The 19,526-nt window shown below is 40.1% G+C and overlaps 1 protein-coding gene across 2 annotated transcripts in view; it reads right to left on the reverse strand.

Moving 5' to 3' along the window:
- ZRANB3 (zinc finger RANBP2-type containing 3) overlaps positions 1–19,526 on the reverse strand; it is a 128,781-nt gene that overhangs the window by 45,324 nt on the left and 63,931 nt on the right. For both annotated transcript variants that reach the window (XM_077830450.1, XM_077830449.1), the window contains exons 7-11: positions 15,260–15,431; positions 9,262–9,390; positions 2,432–2,551; positions 1,665–1,784; positions 606–785 (exon numbers count right to left, since the gene is read on the reverse strand). In XM_077830450.1, the coding sequence (XP_077686576.1) occupies positions 606–785; positions 1,665–1,784; positions 2,432–2,551; positions 9,262–9,390; positions 15,260–15,431 (721 nt within the window). The remainder of the gene's footprint in view (positions 1–605; positions 786–1,664; positions 1,785–2,431; positions 2,552–9,261; positions 9,391–15,259; positions 15,432–19,526) is intronic.

Raw genomic sequence — 19,526 nt, forward strand, 5'->3', positions numbered from 1 at the left:
TTGCAGCATCCTTCCTTCATGTCTTCTTTCCAGTCCTTTGATACCTGTCATAAGTAAGGAGTTTTTAAGCTATCACAATTAGCTGTTAACTCTCTTTCCAAACTTTGATGTGAATATTTCTAAAACTATCATCTTTTCAAATGTCAATTTCTATAGTTTTCTAATAGAAGCTTCAGTTAATATTTTCGAGGATGAAAAGCAGTTGTCTCAAAAACAACCTCATCCAAGCCATCCCAATTTCACAATTGTTAGTGGAAAGACAGAAATTAAATGTTTTGTGATGTTAATCTTGTCTACCACTACATAAACCTGCTGAATCTTACTGGATCCTTTAATGATCTTTTCTTCCCTATTTGCATCTTAAAAAACAAAACATGTTTATCTTTGCCTCTTACGAAAGGATAGCAGAAAAGATAAAAGTTAGTTCTGAATAAAAGTTGTCATTCTGGTCCCCTGCAATTGTACATATATTGGTTGCTTTAATATCCTGAGATTAGGACAATGCCCCTCTACAGAATCCTCCACAGCAAACATCCTTGAATACTGTGGATTCCAGACACACATCAAACACTTCGTTGATTACTTTGTTTTATTTCAATACATACCTTGCGATTCAACATTGCCCACATAAGAGGATCTAAAGTTCCTTTTGCAATAAGGTAGTGGATATTTACAGAACTGCATTGTCCAATTCGATGTGCTCTGTCTTCTGCTTGCTTCATGTGTCCAGGGTCCCAGTATAACTCAGCAAACACAACGTGAGTGGCAGCAGTAAAAGTTAAACCCTAAACAAAATTAGTAAAAGCAGTGTTGATTCACTGATTAATCAAATGCTAGACAGAGAAGATATGACTCTATAAACACACAAGTACATTTCACTGAATGACTGAACATCAGAAGGGAACTACTACAAATAATGTAAAATATTTTTATAATGGCAATAAGATACTGGAGACACAAGGTGGATGAGCCAATATCTTTTATTGGACCAACTTCTGTTGCTGAGAGAGAGAAAGACAAGCTTTTGAACTTACACAGAACTCTTCTTCAGATACTGGGTGACCTGGACAGCAGATGGTTCATAGACAGATACATGTTGGGTTTTTTTCTAAGGTGAGTCAAGGCATTTTGCTTCTTGTTGCAAGCAAAACAGGATTATTAATTTTATGGTTGCTCCATTGAAGAGTAACCCACACCAACTATACTGCAGTATTGATTTAAGCATTGAAAATGGATATGACAATTATTAATGCTTCTGAAGTATTTGTGCCCATAACAACATGAAATAGTGACAGCTGGAAATGTCAGTAAGATATAGATAAACCGCAGTATTATGTAACTGCCACCACATTGCTTCCCCAGCAAACAACAGTGAAAAGTGATGTTTGCTTCTTATTACATTGGTGCTTTTAGAAATGAGTGAACTCACACCAACATCCTATTTAAGTACAGGCTGACACTTTCCTTGCTTTGGTTCTGTAGAAATAATTTCAACTTAAATTCAGTACCGATTATATGGTTGGTGCTAAATTGGTTGCTGAATGCAAAAGCCTCATGATATAGGTCACTTATAGTAAGACATCATATGTGTATGCTTTGTCTTTTTAAATTTTATACTTCAAATTGCATTGTCCAATATCTACTTTTTTTTTTTTTAATCTTACCTGACCAGCAGCCTGAATGCTCAGGATGGCCACACGAGTATCAGGATCCTTCTGAAACTGATGGACAAGATGGATTCTTTCTACTGAAGGAACACTTCCATCTATCCGAATGTAACGTGCCTATAACATCCCAAGATAATGGCAAATTTACATAATGATTCCCATAATTTACATAAAAGGAATTTTTTTTTGGACAACTATCAAAAAACTGGGAATCAGAATAGCTTTGTTCTACTCCTAACTCAGGACCATAGGACCTCTGTGTTTCAGTCTTTTCTATCTGTAAAATAGGGATAATCATCTCACCTACCACATGGGAGTTCAATGAGGCTTAATTCATTTATTAATGTTTGTAAAGCAACACGGAATCTTTAAATGGAAGGTGTTACAGAAGAAAATTATTTCACTGTGAGGATTATTTATTAATATTCTCTTTAATTCCAACTACCATTTTTTGAGCTATTATAGTACACTGAAACAGTACACTATTTTAGCAATGACCTAAAGGACTTACTCTACAATAGTATAATGGCAAGGAATCTGGCATTTATTGTTCCAGATACAAGTGTTTACATTATTTCCCAAAACTATTCTACAACCAAGATCTTTTCAATACTGACTGTGGCCCTGATTCCACAAACACTCACATGAATTACTGAGAACTCAAGGAGCTATGCAAGTGCCTCAGTGTTTGCAGGATTGGGGCCTAATAATATAATCTTTGGAAGAGGTCATTTTTAAACTCTATGAAGAGCATTTAAAATTACCTTGTTTTCTATGGCTGCCTCTGTACAAGCTTGGAGCATGCTTAAGTGGTGAGCAAAAACCAGAAATTTAAGTTTGTCATTCTCAAGCATCATTTTGATATAGTCCTTTACTGCTCCTGCCTAGAACACAAGAAATGGTGAAATTTTATTAGTTCTACAGACTATACAAAAAATTCAGACAGTGATGGTTTCTGTTTTAATACCTTTTGTGATGTAGACTTTATTAGGAGGACAGAAAGTTAACCATTTTTTAAATCGTATGAGTCATGTTCTAACAGAGAAAAGCCTTTCCAGATACTGCCTTCATGATTTTAATGATCCGCTGTTCCTTTACAAGTTTCTCTTAACTTCAAAGGATTTGATACTTTTGTGGTGCTTGTTAAGGATTAAAATGCAATTTTTAAACTCCCTTTAGCTAAAATAATGACAACTCAGATTGATTATTTAATATGCTGACAATCTAATGAATATCAATTGATTTCTGTCCTAGAGATATTTAAAGGGACACCAACAAAAAAAAATGCATTAAAAAAAATCTGCACCTGTGTCCCTAACACCACTGATTAAAACTGAAAGAATAATCTAATTCACTTTTTCCTATTTCTACTCACGTTAGGCTTGCAAAATATTTTAAAAACTTAGCAAACTAGAGTCATTTAAAATGATTAATATGATATTGGTATTGATATGGTATCAATGGAAGATTATTCCTGTTAAGTATTTGATACAGAAGGCTATACTCTTTGACCTTAATATCATTAATATAAAGGTTAATTTGTTACCTAATTAAGTGGCTCTTTTAGTAATGAATGATACGATCACAGAAAATTTCCAAAGTTTTCTCCATCAAAGTTTAGTCTATCACACTTGTGCAAAGCATTGGTTAGTTATGAATTATTTGTATTACAGTAATAATTAGAAGACACAGACAAGTTGGGGCCCCACTGTGCTGAGCACTATACAGGCATATATTAAGACACTTCCTGTCCCAAAAATGTTACAATCTTAGTTTAAGACAACATGCAGCTCATAAAACAAACAAATGGCAGGAGAGAGGGAAGGTTAAGAGTGGAATTTGGGGAAACAGTAATACGAGCATGTTATGGACACACGGGACTAAATAGTACATAGTTTGTTTTGGTTTGTAAGGAGAGATTTGAAGGAGCGTGCAGTAGTGGCTTTGCGGATTGTTTGGAGGGAATGCATTTGATGCATTTGAGAATAGGGTGTCAGCGGAGGGACTCATAGGGCCAAGAAGATAATTTTGAGGGAGGTAAACTTGCAGTAGTAAAAATGCAAATCTCAACTCTCACTGAACTCTGAAGTCTGCAGATTCAGGCACTGAACCATTTGAAGTTAGGCAACAATAAAGTTACCTGCGAACGGACAAAAGAGTGGCTCAGTAACTGGTGATTTGATTAGCAACAGTCATTTCCAGTAGATTTTTTTTACATCTTAAGACCTAAGGAAACAGATGTGGCTTTATATAAAAATTTTATTATTGGGCTTTTGTTGAGATTTCAGATGAGTCTCCCCTGACCCTAATGTATTTAAAGAAAGTCAATGGATTTAATTTATTTTAAAAAGCAATTCTGAAAGTTTCTTTCAATTATTTGGTCCAAATGTTTTTACTGTTCACTGCTATAAACAATATTTAACTCAAGATTTTTTTTTTGATTTTCAACAACAGAAAATACCGATGAGTAAATATAATTTTTATAAATATTCAATGTGATGCAAAAGCATAACAGTGTTATGAAAGTTTTCAAATATTTTGCAACTGGATCTCAAGTTTCCCTAAAGATAAAGTAAAGAGCACTCAGTTAAGCTTCAGCTATGTTGCCATAGCAAATAGACTAAGTCACAGAACTTTTAATACAGTTTCTTTTGGCCTAAGTAGCATATCTATTATGATTTACCTTTTCAAAGTATTTACAGCAGTAAACGCCTACATTGTTTTTTAAGAGCTTCACATATAAGGTTAACTTACAATTATTGTAATACTTATTTGAATTCTCTTTCCATATTTGGCAAAGGTAACTATATGCTGCTTTTGACAGTAGTTTAACAAGTCTGAAGATACCCGCACAGTAGTTCTGCTAAGCACTTTTCCACAAAAAGAATGTGGTTTTTAAAAGGGCCTACCAGTATGCAAATTAACCTAGAAAAATATTTCTTTTGTGCCATGTAACTCTTGCTTTTTGATTTTTTTAAAAACCAGGAGAGAGAGCAAGAGAAAGGAAAGTGAAATACAGTAAATAACCTTACATTGGCACAGAAGGAAGGCAAATTATTTTCCCCTTGCTAATTTGTTTTGTGTCTCAGTTGAAACAGCTTAGTCAGTGTAGAGTTCCTCCTCTTTATTTGCTTTGACAGGCAGGATGACTATCAACCACTGTGCAGGGTTTTCCCAGTATATCTGCCTCATCAAGTTAGATTTCTTTTTATCTTAAAAAAAAAAAAAGAAAAAAATCTGTTAATCCATTCTAGCTCCTAACCTAAGAAGGTGAGTCTGGAGGCAAAATCTGCACTATTCCCACATTCACAAAAAACACATTAGCCAGAAGGTGATTAGGTAAGGGCTTGTCTACACTACCCCTTGGGGTCGATTTAAGATACACAACTTCAGCTAGGTGAATAGTGTAGCTGAAGTCGACACACTTAGATCGACTTACCCTGGTGTTTTCACTGCGATAAGTCAACAGCTGACGCTCTCCTGTTGACTCCACTTGCGCTTCTCGTTCTGGTGGAGTGCTGGAGTCGACGGGAGAGTGCTCAGAGGTCGATTTATCGCATGTGTACTAGACGTATACTAGATGACCCCTGCTGCATCAATTGCTGCCCGCCAATCCGGCGGGTAGTGTAGACAAGCCCTTAGATGTGAGGGAAGTTTGGTTTTGGAAAGGGAAGAAAAGAAAGCCTTGTCTTGCGATAGCTTTAACAGTCCGCAAATAACAGCCTAGGCATAAGACGATTAGATAGCTGCTGAAAAAAGCTTGGAACTTTGTTACAACCGTCATCAGATTAGTGTACAAGGATTCACCCACTGGATATCACCTGCTCTTTGGCTTCTGGGTCTGAGCAGAATCTAAGCACTGTCTCAGGCTTTGGACCTCTGGGCACACTTCTGGGGACACATCCTCTAACTAGCACCCAACCCAGAGAGAGAAAACTTTTTACCTGCCCAACTGCCCAGGCCCTGCAACTTGTGCCAGCTGTCCCAAGCAGCTCTTGCACATTCCCAAAGTTTCACTGAAGCTGTTGATCCTCTAACTTACTGTTACCCCCGTTAGGGATAATGTGACATTGAATGCAAGAGTCAAAAAGACAGTGCAAAGGAATTTCTAAAATAATTACCCTTTACTCATAGAAAACACACAAAAGCTATACAGATCTATGGAAAAATAGCAAAAACCTGCATGCAAACCCCTCTCTCAGTTTCCTCACCACTCAGAGTCCATTTGGCTTTGGTCAGTCCTTTCAGGGTTCCAAGACCCTCCTTTGCTACTGCCCAGCCTTGCCTTCTGGGCCTGGGTCTCCTCTCTCTCTAAAATTGCCTGTAAGGAAGTCCTCCTTTTATAAAGGTTCCCACTTAAGGTGACTTTCCTCAGTGTCTTCAAGTCCCTCATTAGAGAATCCATTCCTTGGGTATAAGTCCCCTGAAAAGAAGTTACCTATCCTCCAGTAATCATGGCTGATCAAGACATTTAGTCAGTGCTGATTCCACTGTTGGTGCCCACCTCATGTGCATGAGATTTTTTTTTTTTTAATAGTAGTGTGCAGTAGGGCCATGCATGAGCCCTGTGCCTTCTTGTAGTCCCATACAAGGGCATTAGGGGCAGGGCATCCAAGATCCACCTTTATTTCCCCTGCAATTTGAAACTCAAAAAGCAGGAATAGAGGACAGGTCATGGGATCACACTGACTACCTCTCGAAGACAGACAATTAAAATGTAAGTAACTGTTCTTTCTTGAGTATGTGTCACTGTGAATACCATTGTAGGTGACTGGCGGGCAGTCAGGATGGTGGTAATGAGGAGTTTCAGCTATGTGCGTTGAACAGTGATGAATTTGGCATCAGCTCTGGAAGATGAGTCCAATGCATAAGTCTTGACAAAGGTCAGTGGGACACTCCATGTTGCCGTTTTGCAGATATTGGAAATTGGTACATTTCTGAACCAGGCAGAGGATGTTGCTTGAGCTCTGATGGAGTGAGCCTCGATGTTTATTGGGATTATTACATCAGCTAACACATTTGTAAACCATTCCCAGTATCCTCTGTGAGGAGAGGGTTTGAACTTGAGAACACGTGCCCATGACTATAAATAGATGGAGCAACAATCTGAACAATTTGGTCCTATCAGTGTAATAAAGCAATGGTCTTGGATATATCTGGTGTCTTTAATTTATTTTCCTTTGATGCCAAGTATGCCATCAGAAAGAAAACAGGCAGACTGATTGACTGGTTTAGATGAAATTCTAAAGCCACCTTAGGAATGAACTTTGGATAAGGTCCTAGCAACACTTCATCCCTATGGAATTTTGTATAGGAACTCAGGCTTAGCCATAATTGCCTAACACTTAGTCTCCTGGCTAAAGTGTTATCCACTAGGAAGATCATCTTCAGATGTGGTGCAGGGAGTAGGTTTGAATGGAAACTCCATCAGTGTCAGGACTAAATTGAAGTCCCAAGTCGGAGCAGGTTCTCTGACCAGTGGGGAAGTGTGTAACAGCCCTTTAAGAAACTTTGATACCATGAGAAAAGACTGAGCATGACTATACAGGTGGATGCTAAGCTGAGATTGCTATGAAATATACCTTAGTAGAGATGAACAAGAGGCTATCCTGTATAAGTGCAATAGATAAGGATCTGTGATATTGAGCCTGGATCTGGTCAAGACCACGATGGGCTGGCCATATAAGAACATAAAAACGGCCCTACTGGGTCAGACCAAAGGTCCATCTAGCCCAGTATCATGTCTTCTGACAGTGGCCAGTGCCAGGTGCCCCAGAGGGAATGAACAGAACAGGTAATCACCACATGATCCATCCCGTCACTCATTCCCAGCTTCTGGCAAACAGAGGCTAGGGACACCATTCCGGCCGATCCTGGCTAATAGCCATTGATGGACCTATCCTCCATTAATATATCTAGTTCTTTTTTGAACCCTGTTATGGTCTTCACCTTCACAACATCCTCTGGCAAGGAGTTCCACAGGTTGACTGTGTGTTGTGTGAAGAAATACTTCCTTTTGTTTTAAACCTGCTGCCTATTAATTTCATTTGGTGACCCCTAGTTCTTGTGTTATGAGTAGTAGTGAATAACACTTTCTTATCTTCTTTCTCTACACCAGTCATGATTTTATAGACCTCCATCATATCTCCTCTTAGTCATATCTTTTCCAAGCTGAAAAGTTCCAGTCTTATTAATCTCTCCTCATACAGAAGCCGTTCCATACCCCTAATAATTTTTGTTGCTCTTTTTTTCTTGCCCTTAACATGAACTTCCTCTATTTAAATGGATATATTCTACTGGTGGATACTTTCCTGCTCTGTGCCAGGATTTCTTGGACCTATAGGAAGCAATCTTGGTCAATGGTATTCAATCAGCCAAAAGCCATGCTCTGAGGTCCAGTGACTTCGAGTTCACATGGAGTATCTGGCCATGGTGTTGTGAGGTCAGGTCCACGCAGTCTGGGAGGTAGATCAGAGACAGATGGACATGTAGTAGGTCTGTCAGCCAAAACTGCCTTGGCCAATAAGGAGCTACAAGAAATATTGTGGCTTTGTCGCCTTTGATTTTGGAAATCACCCTGGGGATTGGTGGAAAGGCATACAAGAGGTCTTGAAGACATTGCACAAGGAAGGTGTCCACTAACAACCTCAGATTCATACCCCTTTGGAATAAAAGTTCTTGCAGTTGGTGTTCATGATGATGGCAAACAGGTCTGTCACCAGAGCCCCTCAAAGACTACTTGTGAGTGGTAAACAAGTGTCTCCTCAGGAAGTCTGCCAGGTTGTTGTTGATATCCGGGAAGTGAAGAGCCCTCTGGGTTATCCTATGCTAGTGGCATCACATCCAGAGCTTGATGATTTTCAGGCGCAGTGATGATGAATATGTGCCTCCTTGCCCATTTATGTAGTGCACTGTGGAAGGACTGTCCATCAAGATCTGTAGAGTTTAGAAGAACAGTTAGGAAGGCCATGCAAGTTAGCCTGAAGGCTCTGAGCTCCAGGAGAAATATAAATAAAGGAAAGGAATTATTTAAATTCAAAAGATGTTAGGACAAGGAGCAACAGCCTACTGTAAACATAATATTGGGGGGGAACTTAGTAGTGAGAGCAAATTGGCAGTGAAACTGACTCCCAAGATTGGTCAAAGCACAAGCATTGTCATTGTTGGCATCTAAGAAGACAGATAAGATATTCAATGCAGAATGTCAGACTGAAAGTTCAAATAATCTCTTCTTGCTAAACATCTGATAATGCTGTTCAGAATTCTGAGACTGAAGAAGTCATGCAAAAGTGCTTTGCCAATTTATTACTCTGCCAGATAGTTTTAGTTTGTGCTTATTATACCAGAGATACCACAAATCATCAAAAACATTTCACATAATTAACTATCCACCTCTAAAAAAATATGGGAAGTTTTGGTGACCGAAGATCACCCAAATGCCCAGCTGTCCCAATTCTGTGAAGAAGCATGAAGAGTCCACTAGTTAGGTGATTACACACTGGAAGCACACCATATAAAAATAGTAGAAAAAGAGATAATTAAAACATATGATTGAATACATATTTAAAATAAAACTATAAAAAGATTTCATTACCTTGGCAATGGCAGTTTGTTTATACATGCGTGTAATCAGACCCATAACTTGAACAAAGTGGCTTTCAGCGACATCTGAATTTGGAGCCCTCATTAATTTCTCCCACTCTTCAAAGCTGGTATTCAGTTCCTGAATGGGGGAAGAAAAATGTTTAGAGGTACAATATAAATGGCAGAACAATTACTGCTTCTGTGAATCATGTCCTACCTTCCTACCAAAAGGAACGGTAAGGAAGGAGATTATATTCAAAGATGCCAGTTTTTTCATAGAAAAACATCAGTACAGCAGCAAGTCAGTCACATGTTCCTACCAATAATAGAAACTTGTGACAAGCTGCGGGCGAAAATAAAGCTCACTCTGTTAACATTATGAATCAAACACTAAGCACTTTTTATTAAGAAGAAGTACTGAACAAGCAAAAAGAATTCTAATTATATATGAAAGTGGAGCATCAGGAAAATATAATCATGTAACAAAGAACATTAATGGTAAGATTTAGTTTTAGTCAATCAGCCAAGATGACCTGATGAAACTTATTTAAATAAAAATACAATGTAATCAGCTATCAAACCTTCACAATATTTTCCTTTGTTACAAATAACTAAACAAAAACATTAATTCTACTTGATTGATCTAATGCCATTTATGCTGATTTTCATGTGCTGTTAAATACTTAACAGATATAACTATTTGGTACTCTGGTCACAAGGTCTGGGCACCTTTAAACGTAAGATAGACTCTTGGCCCAGATTACCTCCCCCAATGTAGATGTTAATTCTTGTAGGGCATGGGTATTCCATCTTATCCCTTTTAGCATCCAGATGTGAGCCCAGGGTAGGGAGAGACAGACACACTTGTGAGAGTTGCATTAGAGGTGGGTGTTTGAGGCCTTCTGACACTCATTCCCTAGAACTCTTGCTCCCAATCCTACAACATGCACAAACTGCAATGTGACCTGGGGAAGGGGTCTTATGGGAGGGAATGACTGTGTGTAAGGAAGGAATGGGGTGGACTTATGGACGGAGAGCAGGGGAATGGGAATTTAACTTTTAATTGAGAGTGGAAGAAAATTTAAAAAAAAAACAAAACAACAACTGAATAAATTAAAAGGATGTATAAAACAGGAATGTAAAATCTTAACCGGTTAGCATTAGTCTTAATGGTTAACTCACCTTAACCATTAACTCCCAGGCCAGCTGGGAGGCTGGCCGATCGCAGCAGCCCTGCGCCCGCTGAAGCGGCCCCAGCTGCGCCGCCCAGCCCCAGCCGCATCTCCCAGCCAGAGGAGCACCACCCAGATGGAGCAGCACCACCCAGCCGCACCGGTCAGCCCCTTAATCGGTTAACCATTTAAACGAAATATTTTTAAATAAATTAAACAGTTAACTTTTAAAATGGTATTTACATCCCTAATATAAAATGGAATATACTTATAAAACAACGGTGAATAGACCAGGGTTGGGGATGAGTAGTCATTTTAATAATTTGATGGGAAAGAAATGGAGACAAAACTTTTAAAAGGGGAAAAATATTTGCTACCTTTGTTACTATTATGATAAAAGCCAAACCAAAATCAGAAACAGTGAAGAAATTAACACACTTAATATAATACCCCATTATTTTCTTCTAATACAATAATATCATATTTATTTATTTATCTAATATCATAATTTTTGAGAAACGGACAATTTTAATGGGGTTTATTTCATGTCCTCAAACTCACTTGAGTGATTGGGCTACACAAACTGTTTACATGTAAATGTGTAGCATGAAAAACGTAATTCCAGAGTATACAAAATCTTCCATTGGGAACTTTGGTACAGTACAACAGTTATCATGAGACTAGGGTCTGAAAGCAAACTACCTCAACCACAACCCAAATAAGTCTGAGATAGAATCATACAACCATAGGACTGGAAGGGACCTCGAGAGGTCATCTAGTCCAGTCTCCTGGTCCAGTCCCCTGCACTCATGGCAGGACTATTATCTAGACCAGACTTGACAGGTGTTTGTCTAACCTGCTCTTACAAATCTTCAATGATGGAGATTCTGCAAACTCCCTAGGTAGTTTATTCCAGTGCTTAACCACCCTGACAGTTAGGAAGTTTTTCCTAATGTCCAACCTAAACCATCCTTGCTGCAATTTAAGCCCATTGCTTCTTGTCCTAGCCTCAGAGATTAAGGAGAACAATTTTTCTCCCTCCCCCTTGTAACAGCCTTTTATGTACTTGAAAACTGCTATCATGTCCCCTCTCAGTCTTCTCCTCTCCAGACTAAACCTAATTTTTTCAGTCTTCCCTCATAGGTCTTGTTTTCTAAACCTTTAATCATTTTTGTTGCTCTTCTCTGGACTTTCTCCAATTTGTCCACATTCTTCCTGAAATGTGGTGCCCAGAACTGGACATAATACTCCAGTTTAGGCCTAATCAGCATGAAGTAGAGCAGAAGAATTACTTCTCGTGTCTCGCTTACAACACTCCTGCCTAAACCTTCCAGAGGATGTTTTTCACAATAGTGTTACACTGTTGACTCATATTTAATTTATTTGATCCACATATTTGATCCACTATGACTCCCTGATCCCTTTGTGCAGTATTCCTTTCTATGCAGTCACTTCCCATTTTGTACGTGCAGTCACTTCCCATTTTGCTCTTCTCTGGACTTTCTCCAATTTGTCCACATTCTTCCTGAAATGTGGTGCCCAGAACTGGACATAATACTCCAGTTTAGGCCTAATCAGCATGAAGTAGAGCAGAAGAATTACTTCTCGTGTCTCGCTTACAACACTCCTGCCTAAACCTTCCAGAGGATGTTTTTCACAATAGTGTTACACTGTTGACTCATATTTAATTTATTTGATCCACATATTTGATCCACTATGACTCCCTGATCCCTTTGTGCAGTATTCCTTTCTATGCAGTCACTTCCCATTTTGTACGTGTGCAACTGATTGTTCCTTCCTAAGTGGAGTGTTTTGCATTTGTCCTTATTGAATTTCATTCTATTTACTTCAGACCATTTCTCCAGTTTGTCCAGATCATTTTGAATTTTAATCCTATCCTCCAAAGCACTTGCAACCCCTCCCAGCTAGGTATCATCCATAAACTTTATAAGTGTACTCTCTATGCTATTATCTAAATCACTGATTAAGATATTGAACAGAACTGGACCCAGAACTGATCCCTGCAGGATCCCACTTGACTGTGAATCACTGATAACTACTCTCTGGGAATGGTTTTCCAATCAGTTGTGCACCCACCTCATTGTAGCTCCAGCTAGATTGTATTTTCCTAATTTGTTTATGAGAAGGTCATGTGAGACAGTATCAAAAGCCTTACTAAAATCAAAATACACCAAATCTACCGCTTCCCCTCTATCCACAAGGCTTATTACTCTATCAAAGCTATTAGGTTGATTTGACATAATTTGTTCTTGACAAATCCATGCTGACTGTTATCCCATTATCTTTTAGGTGTTTGCAAATTGATTGCTTAATTATTTGCTCCATTATCTTTCTGGATACTGAAGTTAAGCTGACCGGTTTGTAATTCCCCAGGTTGTCATTTCCCTTTTTATAGATTGGCACTATATTTGCCCTTTTGCAGTGCTCTGGAATCTCTCCCATCTTCCATGACTTTTCAGAGATCATCGCTAATGGCTGAGATATCTCCTCAGTCAGCTCCTTGAGTATTTTAGGATGTATTTCATCAGGCCTGATGCAGCCAGAGCCCTGGGACCCTCCCACCCCACAGGGTTCTAGAACCTGAGCTCCAGCCCTACTCCAGAAGTCTACACAGCAGTGAAACAGCCCCACAGCTGGAACTCTGCAAGCCCAAGTCAGCTGGCGTGGGCCAGCCACAGGTTTTTCTTTGCTGTGTAGACATACCCTGTAAGGCCCTTTCCCTAATTTTGTCAGCTCTGTTAACTGTCAGTCAGTCTCCCAGAACCCATTACGCTAGCTGTTCTATCCCAGTCTCTGCTGGTCCCACCCTAACCTTGCGTTATACACTCTCCACAAAGTTAAAAGAAAACCCAGTTGATGGATCATACTGAAAATCCTTTCATGGGTTATACATTAAGGTTGGGGAAAGTTATTAGAAAGGACAGCAGAGATTATACCGACAGCTCTAACTGTATTTTTAAATCTAAATGTGTACTTAGATGCGCAGGTAGCAGCTACAAAGCCAAGAGCACTTTAGTTTATAAACAGCAAGAAGAGTCTTTTTCTTTTTGATGCACATTTTCCTATAGTTTACTCACATGTATGTCAACTCAAGATTACTTTACTGCAACACACTGTACTGTTTGAGAGTACTCTGAAACTGAAATTGAATGTGACTGTCCCCTTATTAAGTTGTGCACCCTCACGCAGAGAACACAGACACCAGAGCACTGGTTGTGCAAGAAGAGAGAGTGGGGAGGCATTTTCTGTTGAAGAATTGTCAGGTTTGGAATGCTCTCACCTCTTGGTCTGCTAGAACCCAGATTTGTTAGCTTTCGGGGAACACCACAAAACTCGTATTTATTCTTGGGAATTAGAGGAATGTTGGGATGCGTATACTTGGTCTTTGGATGGGCTGCTATTAAGGAGACATGCTTTTTTGTTATAATTATTGGTTGTCCCATAGATGTATTAAAGAACTTATTGGTTTAACTTTAATAAAGTTCCTGACAGATTAGAATGTACACTAAAAAGAGACAAAATACTAAACCCTGGGCAAGTTACTGAAGTTTATAATTTTAGATCAGAATATTTGATTATGTGTAAAATGCGAGATTTTGAAAAAGACTACAACTCTTGCTGGTGAATACAAAAACACTAGTCATGAACTAATTGTGTATGAAATTTCTTTCAGTGAACTACCCAATAAACACTGCAATTAAATGTATTACTGTACTTTTAAGTGTTGTAGTCATTGCAAATGTGCAGATTAAATTTCTTGTACTGAGGGTTTATTCAATTTTTGTAACATAACTTAATTTGGCAAAATATAGGCGAGACAGAGAATTAAAACAACCAATGTGTGCTAATAAGTGTAATTAGACGATTTTGTAAGGTAATCTATAAGAGACATTTCAAATTAATACAAATGAACCCTTAACTGCAGTTACTTCAATATATTCTCCTATATATACTCCTCTTATAGTGAAGTTTAATTTTTTGTTTGTTTGTTTTTATAATGAACATTTAGAGTTCAAGTATTCTTTTGGAATGCAGTACCTGTTACCTACTGGTACCAGATAGTGTTAATCCACTTAAAATGCAGCATTTGTCACCTCTCTCTTTGGGGAAAGTATGAGTAAAAATCCCTGGCTCAGGGTTTTGCTGCAAATATTCCCAATAGGGAGAGAAGATGCAGTCTTGTTCTCTGTTCTTCAGGGAGTGAAGATACAGCCTTGTAGTGTCCCCACCCTCCACACCAGACATTCTGAGGTTGAAGAGGATGGGATCTTTTCTGTACCTCTAATACTGGTAAAATTCTGCTTATAAAGTGAAGCGTTTCTGTGGAAGGGAAACCCTTCACTATGAGTTTTGGGTCCTGCACCATTTCAGGTGATGAAAACTTTGCTATTGACTTCAGTGGAGCTGGATCAGGTCCTGTAAGAGAGAGGTGAGTATGCACATGTATTTTATTATATGATACCAACAATTTATTTAAAATCCTAACACATTCTAATGTAGTTACTGTATGTGGTAGACTACATCATAGTGTATTATGTATGGCTCTTTTGGGGCAAGCTTCACAGATCGCTTGTGGATTCACCACCCATGGTAATGCAGTCACCTCATACCCATGGTGATAAAACCTATGCCCCATTATTTTATTTTTATGTGTATGTGTAACATAAACATACACTATATATAAATTCATGTTCCTTATATACAAAAATATATTCCAAATAATTCAGATAAAAAAGGATAGTAAACACAGTTAGATATTACTGCTAGCACCAAGTTTGTTAAATATTTAAAAATATTGAATGAGAGTCATTTCACCTTAGCTGCAGCTTTTGGGAGATCAAATGGAATGCGTTGTCTAATTTTGGGAGGCAACTGGGTTAGAACTTCATTCTTCAAGCGTCTGATCATTATGTTACTTAACAACTGATGTAATTCACCTAAGTTTGAAGCCCCTCTGCAGTCCCATAGAGTTCTTTTACCAAAAAACCTGAGAATGAGAAGGTGAGAGGGGTGATGAAACTTGTTCTGCTAACTTGAATCAACAATTTCTTTCATACACATTTGATTTATAACATGGGGCAAGATACCCATGTGTGTCAGAGCCGTACTCAGTGTACCTGGGTGTGAGGCACAGGTGGCTCTCCATTTCATTTCTGCCTCTCCACAATCCTAGAGGCTGGCAGGAACCAAAGTGGCCAAGAACAAGTTAGAGCAGTCTAGGGGCTGCTTTAATTTGCACCAGCAGATAAGGAGCCTCTCCACCAGCCAGGAGTATATTAAACTCTGGCCCTGCCAAGGCTGGAGGTCCACACTGAGCAGCCACCGAGCAGCATGTCTAGGCTAGAGCATTTCAGCTTTGTGCATTGCATCACGTGGGGTAAAGGTTTCTGGCACCTCTGGAGGTGGGGGAAGGGATTGTTCTTTGTTTTGTTTCACTACTGCTGTTGAATTGCCGTATGCCCCCCACCCCTTTCAGCCCATTGGTTTGTACCCATTCCCTTACCTAATATTCTTTTGTATAAATGATCTCAGAACTCCTCTGTGTACAATTGGGTTTTTGTGTCAGGGGGTTCCGGATCTGCATAAGCAAAAGGGTGGGTGGTGGTGTCTAGGTCTGACCCAAAGAGAAACAGCTGCTACCAGCACATGTGCCAGTGCAGAGATGGGGAGGGGGTAGTTTGGTACAGTTCTTTCCTGATTGCCAGTGCAGCACAGCCAATACAGAGGATGATCACTGTTTTGGCTCTGTTGCTATAAATGTCCTAAGAAATGCTGAAGGCAGGCCAAAGATTGAGAAAGTCTTACTTTTGTTTCAAGAATTTTAACAACCCGCTTTCCTCCTTAAGAGTCTCTCTTCCCTGAGTGAATGATTAAGTGTCACCCCAACTGCCAGGTAACCTTTGAGCCCCCCACATTCCATCTGAACACTCCCCTCTTTTGAACCCCTCTTAGTGCTATTTAACCAGCAGGGAAGATGGAAAGGGTCTTGCACACTGCCCCCCTTTCTGTTTTTAGCTTTTTTCTCACTCCTTTTCTATCATACTGGCCAGCAGATTAGCGGCACAAGTAGCATGACAAATTCCATCAAGATTTCATCAATTCTGAAGAGCTGCCCAACAAACACCTGCCCAGGATAGAAGTATATTGGAAACATCTGAAAGAATTTACAGTTCAGCAGCATTTTACTCTGCTGTCTAGAATCAACTTAGGAAGGGACACAGAGACTCATTTCTGAGCTGGTGAAGTATGATCATACTGTGAGGATGATGTATTCAGGAGGAAGATGCTGGCTACACCACTATTTAGAATCATAGAATATCAGGGTTGGAAGGGACCACAGGAGGTCATCTAGTCCAACCCCCTGCTCAAAAGCAGGACCAATCCCCAATTAAATCATCCCAGCCAGGGCTTTGCACACTTCCTGTCCCGCTCCCCCATATTTATTTACTGAGTACTATATATACAATCCCCAGAAGACACTTTTTCTGTCCTAATTAGAGTCAAGGTGCTACCATTTTATTCATGTAAGTGAGAGAGGGGAAAGTTAAGAAATGGTAGGCAAAAAATTCAGACTCCCTCCAGACCTTTTACCTTCAGAAAAAGGTGACCTTGAATATCCAAGTCGAAAGATATGCTTGGAAAATACAGCATAAAAATGTTAAATCAAGCTTAAACATCATAGAACATTTTTATTTCAGCCCAATCATAAAGACAAAGTTATTTATTTTGAGCATGGCAGACCATCACTCAGTTTGATTTTTTGCACATTTATGGTATTCCAAAAATAAAATCATTATCCAGAATTGAATAGCTAACCACACTGTACATCCCACACACATTTGTGGTGTGAAAATTTCACATTCTCACAGTCAAAACACCTTAGAAAAAACAAAGTTACTCTGTCTGGATATCAGACAAAACTGTTTCATGGCATCTCAAATGCTAAAAAATTCATAAGCCAGGGGGTAAAACAAAAAATTGTTTTGGGAAAATGGAACCTTAGAATATGAATTTTTATAAGAATACCATCCAAGTGAAAGTCAAGTTATCTGGCAAAATGAATTCCGTTAAGTAACAGAAATGTGTCTTCCCAAGTCTGAGGTTCCAGAAACGTACATAAAGTTGAGAGCTAACATAACCACACCAGTGATAAAGATAACCATTAAGAATGACACAAAATGCATTTGTGGTATAACAAGGTTTTATAGATTAAGTTCTGAAAAAAACAATTATTTAAACCACAGTTTCTTAGCAAATCTGTTTCTGAGCAACTCCTCTTTCTTTTCTACTTTTAGAATACATCTAGAGAAACTGATTCTTAAATGAGAGAGAGAGAGAGAAATGTCTAGGGCACTGGACTGGAACTCAGGATACCTAGGTTCAATTCTCAGCTCAGCTACAGATACCCCACGTGAGCCTGGGCAAGACACTGTGTCTCAGTTCCTCATCTGTAAATTAGGGCAATGCTTCCTTATCTCACACGGGTATTGTGAGAATACAATACATTAGTGGTTATGAGATGATCAGTGATGAGGGAAATAAATAGCTGGACAGGTAGTCTAGCACAGGACTGGGGTGCCTGGACCGCCCAAGTTTTAAAGCTAGCTTTAAAACTAACTCAAAATATTTACTTTCTTCACTCCCCTGAATGGATAATTTACTTCTGGGGGAATTCTGTGCCACTGCACATGCACAGAATTTATGTCCCCGCAGATTTCTTTGCTTCCCCGCAGAAAAATGACTTTCTGATGGGCAAGCAAATGAAAGCCAGCAGTATTTTTCGGGTGCCCAGGGCAGCCAGCAGGTAAATCACTGTGGGGCAGGGTGCAGGACTAGGGAAAATCCATCTGGTGGCTCCTAACCAGCTGTTAGCCCCGGCTGGGCTGGGGAAGGACGGGACTTCCTCTTCCCCTGCATGGCATCTGGGGCTGCGTCAGACCCACCCTCTGATTTCTCCCCCAGCTGTAGGAAGCTCTGCAAACTCCCTCTGACCCCATGCTTCCTGTACCCATTGCTCCTCAGCTGCAGGGGGAGAGATCCGCCATCTGCCCAACCCCCGTGCATCCAGACTCATCATACCTAGACTCTCCCGCTGAGCCTCATCCCCTCCCCATCCCGCACCCAGAACCCCCCTCCCCCCTGATGAGCCTCACTCCCCGTGCACCTGGACCACCCCGATGAGCCACCCGGCATCTGGATCCCCACTGTACCAAGCCCCAATCAACTGCACCTGGATCCCCACCCTACTGAGTCCCACTTCCCCAGCATCTGGACCCCACCACTGAACCCCCCACACTCAGACCCCCCTGCCGAGCTCTATCCCCCTCCACCCCAACACCCCTACTGCTGAGCCCCAACTACCTTCATCTGGACCCCCCTATGGAGTCCCATTATGGTTGCACCCAGAACCCCCCAACAAGCCCCTGTACATCTAGATCTCCCCCCACACCCGGATCCCCCACTCAGCCGCCCATACCCAGATTGCCCCACACCTCTCAACCCACACCTGGATTTCCCCACACTAAGTCCCCTCCACAGTTCAATCCTGTCTTGCTGAGCCTGCAAGACTCTCAACCCACACCTGGTGCACCTTGCACAGAGGAGCATGCCCTGGGGTGTTTCTGGGGCAGGCCCAGTCCTTGCGCTGTGTCAGGGTTGGGTGCAGCCTCACTGCTGAGTGAGTGTCCCGGGAGGAGGCTGCACAGTTATCTCCCACCGCTGTGCAGCCAGTGGTCTGTGCACTCCAATGCCATGCTAGAGCTTCCACATGTATTTGACAAATAAAATTTGCAGAATTTTAAAATATTGTGTGCAGAATTTTTATTTTTTTGGTGCAGAATTTTTAATTTTTTGGCACAGAATGCCCTCAGGAGTAATAATTTGTTTATAAAGCACTTTGAAGTAGTATTATTACTATTAGAGCTGCCCAAGGCTCAGGAATTACAGGTGAAAAAAGGTTGTCTACCTGTTCTGTAACTGTTGTTCTTCAAGAAGTGGATGCAGATTTGTATTTTACTCAAATGCGTTCACACCTAACACATAGGAGCAAGAGACTTTCCTGCAGCAGTGCCTGTCGGGGCAG

This window comes from Eretmochelys imbricata, chromosome 11, assembly GCF_965152235.1.
Source record: "Eretmochelys imbricata isolate rEreImb1 chromosome 11, rEreImb1.hap1, whole genome shotgun sequence".
Taxonomy (NCBI): Eukaryota; Metazoa; Chordata; order Testudines; family Cheloniidae; genus Eretmochelys; species Eretmochelys imbricata.